The 10,160-nt window shown below is 29.8% G+C and overlaps 1 protein-coding gene across 1 annotated transcript in view; it reads right to left on the reverse strand.

Moving 5' to 3' along the window:
- Window positions 1–3,834, reverse strand: part of LOC130672627 (uncharacterized) — a 167,616-nt gene extending 163,782 nt beyond the window's left edge. Inside the window, exon 1 of the mRNA XM_057477272.1 lies at window positions 3,615–3,834. Coding sequence (XP_057333255.1) covers window positions 3,615–3,650 — 36 coding nt within the window. The 5' untranslated portion in view covers window positions 3,651–3,834. The remainder of the gene's footprint in view (window positions 1–3,614) is intronic.
- Between the last annotated feature and the right edge of the window lie 6,326 nt (window positions 3,835–10,160).

The following is a 10,160-nucleotide window of genomic DNA, read 5'->3' on the forward strand; positions in this document are numbered from 1 at the left end:
AAAATATGCCCGAAATTTAAAAACTATTCCGTTACCTATAATAGAAAACTGACGGAATTAAATCATAATGCGAAATGCATACGTTATCAGGGATGAAAACCATATTCAGTAATTTTCTTGATTTTGTTCAAACTCCTTAAGGCTATCAAATTACTGGAAGAAATAGTCAAAAAATGATGTTTCTGGTCAAGAATTGAAGATTATTAAACAAGCTTCAAGATATTTTTTACTGGAATTGTCTATGAATTTTAGTCTTAAAGTTATGATTGCTTTAACGGTAAAACACTGTTTTTTTTTTTTTTAAATAAACTTCTAAACTGATCGACCGATTTAGCCCATCATTAACCTCGACTAAGATAATCACCTATAGAAAAAGTGTAGAAAATTTTATTGAGATCCGAGAAGAATTATAGGTGCTATTGTGTATGAATTTTTCAAATGGTATTTTTGGAACTTTCTCAACTAATTATGATAGGTTATGACAAAATTTCTTGATAAATCGACCATGAGGACAAAGTCAATAGCTAGGATTTCTAGGAAAATCTACCAAACAAAACATATCAAAAGAGAGCACAAATAAACAAGATAAAAAATAACTCATGGAGTCAATTAAATAATTTAAATTCAATATTTGATTCATTTTCATATTTTGTTACGTAGTCGCCCTTGTGGAAAAATTTTTCTGTAGGAACTGAAAATAATTACTTATAAGTCTGAATAACTGTTCTTAAATTTTTACTTTTTCTTAAAAAGTTTGAAAAAGTCTCATAAACTCGGAATAATTTTTGATTTTACGTATAAAGTCAGAGTAATTCCAAGATGTTGGACTCTTCCAGAAGAGTTATTTTGAGTTAAGAGAACTTACTTGAAGAGTTACTAAGACTTCTTAATACTTTAAAATAGTTTCCTATAAAAATTTGTGCGAGTATAAAAACAATTTTTTTGAGTTTTTCTGATTTATTAAAACTCTCAGTAGAAAATTTGTGCAGCTGTCAAAAGAGTCATTTAGAGTTTTTTAAAAAAATAATTGATTTCCTTAACACGTATTTTTTTGGTACTTTGACAAAAATTGTTCAAGAAAACATTAATGTCATAGTGTAATACAGGATACCCCTATATTACTATCAAAAATGGATTATCATCTCGCTGCTAAGATTCAGCGGATAACGCGTTCCATGAATGCTTTAAGATCAGAATTTATAACTTCTGAAATAAGTATCTTACCAGGGACACTACAAAAAGTGGGCGCGATCTAGAGGTGAGCACTGAACTACTCCGGCTGCTGCTGCCTAGCATCATAATTTTTTAAATCAATAATCATTAGGATTAAATATATATTTATTAATCTCGAACAAATATATATATGGGTCATTCCACCAAATAAAATTATTTTTACGGGGCGACCCTCGTCGATTTGGTTCAAACTTTGTGGAGTCATTCTATATATTAAAAAAAAAATTCTCTGAAAATTTGAGCCTTTTATATGCAGCTATTTCAAAGTTATGATTTTTTGAATTTTTAAAAAATTTTTGTTTTCAACTTTTTCATTAATTTTTTTAAAGGAAAAATTTTTTTTTTAAAAATGATCGCATAACAGTTTTCCGTAGGAAAAATTTTCAGCTTTCCAATAAAAATATCTAGTTTTTATTTTATGTTACAAAAGACCTTTTAAAATTCGATTAAAGACGAAAAAACGATTTTTCTGACTATGCGGCGCTTGATACATCTAATTTGATATTTTTTTCTGAAAGCTGAGACTTTTCCCCACAAAATATGTGATTTTCACGATGTGCATATTTTTTGTTTGAACAAAATCAATAATTATTTAAATACAAGTCATTGATTTTATAGTTTTAACAAACTGTAATAGTTCATTGTGTGGCAAGAGATGAAACAAAACGATGTCAGACGAAAGTCAAGTCGGCTGCCTGAGCCGTAGGCAAAAGCTGACAATAACTGCAATCTGAAGTCGTGTTTCATCTAGGTTACACACAATTTTTTTCATGATTACCTGCATTGAAAATTATTATCAGTGTCAGCAACCAGTTAGAATCAAGTTATATTAAGACCAATGGTGCGATCAACCATTAGTGTACGCCTAACTTATGCTTTGCAATTTATAATTAAACAGAAACCATAAATACTATTTATTATGCACACAAATTTTTATAAAACTTGATTACTAAGTCAGAACTGTCATTAACGCAGATGACATCAATAGTCTGAAATCACTATTGAACAAAACACAAGAATCAAAGTTCAAATTACTAATTCCTAGACTTGAACCATTGATGCTGGTATCATGAAAAATAGTTTTATAATTTTTTTTTTTTAGAGCTTTACTGCAGATACATACCCGAAAACATATCCTCACACCACAAAATTTATACATCCGGGCTATTCAAAATTTTACCAGCGTTGATTTCACTGTTATAACCATCCCTTATTAAAAGAAATGACTTAAAACGATTGGAAAAAAAAATTTAAATACTTTTTAAGGCTTTTGAATACTTTGAATACTTTCGAATCACCCTTTTAATGGGCATTTAACATTACAAATCGTTTCGTTCAATCAGGGAATGATGACTTTTTTTAGAAAATAAATGTTTTAGACGTACGATACTTTGAGTCATAAACGGTGAAAGAAACACAAGCAGTGCACCCTATCTCACTTAATGTTGATAGCTTAGGATATATATGTGGTAAAAATGTATCAACATCCTCAAAAAAAATAAGAATTAACGTTTTTTAATCATAAAGAGTTTATATTTTATTTAATTTTATTCAAACAAAAAATATGCACATCGTGAAAATCATATATTTTGTGGGAAAAAATCTCAGCTTTCAGAAAAAAATATCAAATTAGATGTATCAAGCGCCGCATAGTCATAAAAATCGTTTTTTCGTCTTGAATCGAATTTTAAAAGGTCTTTTGTAACATAAAATGAAAACTAGATATTTTTATTGGAAAGCTGAGAATTTTTCCTACGAAAAACTGTTATGTGCTGTAAGGTTTTGCCCTTGCCTCCCCGTACTAGGAAGTTCGGACAATCCTCCGGTAGTAACTTGAGTAATTGAAGTTTTTTGGTTATGAAATGTCTGACGCAGCCGAGTACGCAGCTCGATTTGGAATAGGGGAAAGGTTGATAAAATAATGTAACAATGATTCTAAATTTAATTCTGGCTCTTTTTTTATAAATAAATAATTATTTGTTAAATATATACACTTAATGTTAAATTTATTTGTAATTAATAATTAATAATTAGAAGTTTTGCAATATAGTTTGACTGCATATGCGCCGCTTCCGTTTCACCGGGATACAAGTCCCAACTTTATTAATATAAATTTTCCCAATAAAATTAATTATGACAATAATTAACGAGCTTCTATTAAACTTAAATTCGTAAAGAAAATTTATAATGTCGAGGAAAAATCCTGATAATTAAAATTAACCGATAATAAATTTCCGCATGCACAGAAATAGAGGTAACTTGAATAAATTTAATAAAAGAATTTAGAAAAAGAGGATAAAATTAATGAGGGAATCTCCTCCACGTGTTTGACAAACAAAAATATTATTAATTTCCAAAAACCTTTATCCTGAAGAACTTACATCAACCTGTCCCAGATGTTTAGTCGTAGTAGTCATCTTAAACTTGAATCTGCAGGATCCTCCTTTGGTGAATTCGAGGTAGAACGTAACGACTCTTAAAAGAGGAAATGCACTTATAAACGGTGGCGTCTGCCTGAATAATAGACTTTGTTATCAGCACAAAAGAAATCTTGAGCGACCGCTCAGTTCAGCAAGTTGGTGTGAAGTAATTTTTGGTTGTGTCGTCTGGCGACGAGGTGTCCAGTTTACCCCTACCGTCGCGCCGTTAAACCAAATTCGACGCAAGGGCGGGTGCGCAGATTAAAAGGCGCGAAATTTAATTTTTGCTGACCTGGCAGTCGAACACCAGGTCACCCCGTTACAGTGCTCATTTTTAGAAAAAAATTTTTTCCTTTAAAAAAATTAATGAAAAAGTTGAAAACAAAAATTTTTAAAAAATTCAAAAAATCATAACTTTGAAATAGCAGCATATAAAAGGCTCAAATTTTCAGAGAATTTTTTTTTTAATATGTAGAACGACTCCACAAAGTTTGAACCAAATCGACGAGGGTCGCCCCGTAAAAATAATTTTATTTGGTGGAATGACCCATATATTAGCCCGGTTCAAAAAAATCGACTATTTTTTTTTTTTTTTCAAAACCCGTAGTGAAATATCTTCCTAGTCATGAAAAAAGAAGCCTGTGAAAACGGGAGCTCTTAATATCAATTTTGAAAGGTCGCTCATCGTAAATTTCTATTTTACGTTTAAATAACATGGAAAAAAAAATTTTTTTAATTTGGAATTTTACAACTCAATTTGAAATTAACATGTCAGGGTGAGAGATACATATTTTTAAAGGAAATTGGACGCTCTAAATAAATTGTCTCTTATGTTTTTTCTCTAAGTCTACTTCTTTAAAAGTTATTCGTGTTTAAAGTTCAACATGTAATTAATTTAACCTTTTTTTCTTAATTTTTCTTAAATATTTCATGATTATTATTGAAAAAAAAAATTTGTCTTAAAATATGAAATTATCAAGTTTAACGTCGTTGACAAAGTAGATCTTTATTGTTCTACTATGAGGAATAAATGACTTTTCAATTTAAAAAATCTGAAATTAATTCTCTCTTTGAAGTTTAAAAAATATTTGAATTGTATGTACATAATTATTCGGAAAAATGACCAACCAGTAAAAAAGTGCACAACATTTTCTACTAACCACAGTTGGTCGTTTCTGTGAAAAATCACAGTGAAAATCACTGTGAATTCACTATGAATTCACCGTAAACACACCGTAAACTCACGGTGAAATGGATTCACTGTGATTTCACAGTGATTCCAAGTCCGCGAGGGAGGAAAATGCCAGTCGATTAATCATACGTTCTCATTTAATTATAAGACGAAAATCCCTTTCAATCTTATAAATTCATTCAAAATCTCTGGAAATAATATGTGATGACTACTTCCATATAAAACCTCATAGGAACATTGCAGTTAATTTATTATACATTTTCATATAATTATCAAACGAAAATCCCTTTCATTCGCATAAATTCATTCAAAATCGCTTAAAATTATATAAAGATCTACACTGAGAAAAAATTTCTCTTTGGACAATTAAATTGGTTTTGTTAAATTCCCTGATTAAAAAAAATGATTAAAAATGATTTCACACGTTAAATGTCCATAAGAGACAGGATTAGAAATGATTTGAAGGATTAAAAAGTATTTAAAATGATTAAAAAACAAATCATTTTAAATACTTTTTAATCATTTTGTTTAATAAGGGTTCTGTTAAACTAAAATTTATTTGGGACAACTAAATTTTATTACGTTGACATGATCTATTTTCTCATTTTTAACAAATGATTTAATAGACCCTATTTGGTTGACATTAATATTTCTCTCTCTAAGATAATAAAATCATTTGGTAAAGTTAAGAAAATATTTATTTAAGGGACAACTAAACTATTTTATAGTCCCAATAAATCCAAATATTAAAGCAAAGTATTGTTATATTAACTCTAATAAACATCACTTAGATACAAAAAAATATATTCATTTAGAATAAATATGTATATTTGTTCGAGGTTAATAAATATATATTTGAACCTAATGATTATTGATTTAAAAAGCTATAATGTTAGGCAGCAGCAGCGGGAGTAGTTCGGTGCTCGCCACTAGATCGCGCCCACCATTTGTGGTGTCCCTGGTAAGATACTTATTTCAGAGTTTTTATATTCGCCAGCTTGAAGCATTCATGGGACAGATTATCCGCTGAAAATTTTTGATTATAGTGGTATCTTGTATTAGACTATGACATTAATGTTTTATCTGAACAATTTTTGTCATAATACGAAAAAAATTAAGTGGCAAGAAAATAAATTATTCTTTTGAATATGCATTTATTTAACTGTTAAATAAATATTCTGTCATTTTAAAATAATATTCAATTATTATTAATAACACATTCTCTAAAGATCACTCAAATATTTCATTATGACTACTTTCGATCATTTTTTCAATTAGAAACCACACGTGGTAATTTTGGCATTGATCGTCAACTGTAAAGAATAATTGCTTCCACGAATTTGATGGATATTCCATCATTACATTCATGATGACATTTCGATCCGTTGATTCAGTAAATCTTCTCGCAGCTTTATTTAGAAGATTTGTGACAAACTCTGGGTCAACGATTTTCACATTAGTTTCCAATATCTCGGAGCGTAGAGTTATAGACATATGATGTATTTGTTGATTTATATGCGTCGTTAACATCATTTTTACTATCGTTGGTAGATTTGTTTCAAATTTCGACCCAAAGTACTCAGTCAAAATTAAAGTCCAATTATGTTGAGTTAAGCAAAACTCTAATATTTGCCCGAATTCGAATTTGGTGTTGAGTGCCAAAATGATTTTTAATGACTCTCGCCAATCGAAGTCCTCAAAGTACGCTAAAATCAGGGTTGCCAGATGAGGCGATTTATCGCCATTTAGGCTACACAACAACTTATTTGGCGACTAAATTTTATCATTTGGCTCCCGGTAGCCAATTAGGCTCTTTCGATTTCGCAAATAAATTTTTTTTTTTTTTGTGCGTTACTAGAACTTTTCAATGTAAGACAAGGTCCAATGAATTGACCGAAAATATTTTTTTTTATTTCCCGCTATTTAACAGCGCCACCGAGAGTATATTTATTATACTAAGATATATATTTTGTATATCATATACACTGGTCACAAAAATTACGGGATAGAAAAAAAATCCAAAATTTTTAGGTGAATTTCAACATGCTGTAACTCGGTGAAAAATAGTCATATAAGAAAATTAAAAAAAGCAAATTGTAACCTCAAGTTTCTAGTTTTCAGATCTGAACCTCAATATTTTTTTTCATGTACGGTTCCGGAGTAATCGTAAGAAAACCAACGAAAAAAAAAATTTCAAAATTTTTGCTGGTCTTTCAATACCTCTATGGGCGTCAATAAATTTTTTTAAATAATCCAATCATTTGACTTTTCTAGGAAATTTTGTGCCCTTCAATTTGGCAGCCTGAAAAAGTCTCTACGACAATTTGGCGTCGATTTATTATTGATCAGAGCAAAAAAGTTCATTTTGGCTTTGATAATCAATAACTCCGGATGTATTGGTCGTACAGAGAATAGAAGCAAGGTTTTGAAAACTGGAAAACATTCTCTATGAGGCAAAATTAGTGGCATTTAATAAAAAAATTTTTATTAAAGCGATATTGTTTAGTAAAAAACAGGTGAAAATTCACAAATTTAAGGATATTCGGAAATCTTGCTATAACTTTGGATATAACGGATGAACAAAGGATTTCTTCGTCTTTTTCTTAACCTCAAAACATCCTGAAATAACCCTGAAAATTTCAAATCGCTGCGATTTTTCTTTCTTAGAGCCCCGAAGCTTTAAATTTATCGATTTTGTCAAAAATCACCGTAATTGGTAGTTTCTCGGTTTTTGTTCATTTTTTCGATTTGAAAATGTTTTTTTTTCCGATAATCTTCATTTCTGTGATCAAAAAGATCGATTATCGAAAAAAATTGAAACAAAAAAAATTTTGAAAAGTTTTTTTTTTTACACAAATTTTTTTTTTCAAAATTTTTTTTTTTGTTGTATCCGCAATCATTTATCATTGTCAAAAAAAAAATTCCTCAATTTTTTTTTACCGCTGTAACTACATCTGCTGTAAATGTCAACTTAACAGACATACACTTTGGGTAACGGTAATGCCGGCGGAAAAAAAATTTGAGGAATTTGGTCAGATTTCCGTCAACTTTGGACTTTTCCGTTTTTTACGACAATTTGTATGCAACTTGCTATTCAATTTGACGTAAATTTATTACCCGAATTAGAATGCAAATTTACTTCAAAAATTGACTAGAAAAAAGTTGTCGTCAACTTTAGGCAAATTTTATGTCAATTTATTGTTAATTTGACTTGAAAAATTGTTACGTATTTTTTTACTGTCAAATTGTAGACAATTTTATGTATAAAATTTGCTTGCCTTCTGAAATGGCAAGAAAGAACATTATCGACTTTTTTTTTATCGTAAAAAGTTACCTTTGGATTGAAGAAAAACTAACCGCAAATTTTTATTTTCAACTTTTGCTGTGAAATTGTCTGCAAATTCGAGCAGCAGATTTCAGGTAATTTCAACATCAAATTACCGTCAATTTCAAGCTAAAGTTGTTATGTCCTAGGAGGTTACTAGGATCGGAGCTGACGCCACCTCCTGGACAGTGGGCAGTTCGTTGTCACGCGGGACCAATTTTGAATTTGAAAATAGTGATAAATTTATTGTTGACTATGATGATGATTATTATTATTATTATTTAATGAAATTATCAAGTTATGGATAAGGATAGATGTAATTGAAAAAACATCTTTTATCTGAAGACTGAGTTTTATTATAAAGTATAGATAAGATTTGATCAGTAATAACAGTTGTGCTCGTCAATAGTTCTCGGAGAGAAGTGAAGTTACATCAGCCGGCAGAGAGATCTCTGACTCTCCACTCTTCGACTTCTCCCACAATTCTCATATTCATACACATACTTATTTTGTATATGTACTTATACATATCAACGTTCTTTCTAGTTATATACTTATACATTTATACTTCCTACTAATACACGTACGAGATATGAGTTTACACATCTATGTTCTTTATTTATCCGTTCTATGACTTTACTTATTACTTATATTATTTATATTCCATTTTCCTGTACTTAAATACAATCTTTTAGTTAATTATTCTATATCGCGTTACAGATGCCATAAGGGCATATAACAAGTTATATGCCCTTATGGCACCCCGGAACCATAAGGGCATATAAATTTTTTTTTTTTTTTTTCTGCACATTTCGGACGAAAATACATCGATTCCCGAAAAAAATTTTTTTTATATGCCCTTATGGCTCCCGGGACCCACCTCGGATGCCATAAGGGCATATAAAAAAAAATTCTGTTATTTTTTCTAAGTCCAAGAAAATTTTTAGTTAAGCGAAAATTTTTTTTTCGCATTTCTGCACGTTTCATACAAAAATACGTTGATTCCCAAAAAAAAATTTTTTTTATATGCCCTTATGGCATCCGAGGTGGGTCCCGGGAGCCACAAGGGCATAGCAAAAAAATTTTTTTTCAGGAATCAACGTACTTTTGTATGAAACGTGTAGAAAATGCAAAAAAAAAATTTTTGCCTAACTAAAAATTTTCTTGGACTTAGAAAAAATAATAGAATTTTTTTTATATGCCCTTATGGCATCCGAGGTGGGTCCCGGGAGCCATAAGGGCATATAAAATATTTTTTTTGCATTTCTGCACATTTCGGATGAAAATACATCTATTCCCGAAAAAAAATTTTTTTGCTATGCCCTTCTGGCATCCGAAGTGGGTCACGGAAGCCATAAGGGCATATAAAATTTTTTTTTAGCATTTCTCCACATTTCTGACAAAACTACGTCGATTCCCGAAAAAAAATTTTTTATATTCCCCATATGGCTTTTCACCAGGACCTTTTGCCGGTATATGCCCTTATGGCATCTGTAACGCGATATTTAATTATTTAATACGATTGTCATTATTAATTATCATGAAACACCATTATAATTATTCTAATGCTATATTTCTATATTTCTATTAATTTATTTATTATACGAGTCACTCTTTATTTAATATGTATATATATATTAACAATAATAGTTGAGTTCTTGTGATATGGTTTTCATTTATAAGTTACATTTATTTATTAAATATATCCTTTTCTTATTTGTTCATAGAGTATGCATTTGTTTATAACCATATTTACTGTTGACTATAGAACAAGGGCCTATTCATGATTATTATGCGTGTGTTTTGTTTAGGTTTTAAGTATCGGGTGACAGGAAACGTTCCAAGACCACTCAAACTGTATTTATATTTCTCTGAATACAAAATAAAGATTTATTTATCTATTTATTTAAAGTTTCTTATAATAAAAATATATAATTTAATAAGTATGTGCCACGACGATTTATTATTTAAACAATTGACTAAATATTGA

This window comes from Microplitis mediator, chromosome 8 (assembly GCF_029852145.1).
Source record: "Microplitis mediator isolate UGA2020A chromosome 8, iyMicMedi2.1, whole genome shotgun sequence".
NCBI classification, from domain to species: Eukaryota; Metazoa; Arthropoda; class Insecta; order Hymenoptera; family Braconidae; genus Microplitis; species Microplitis mediator.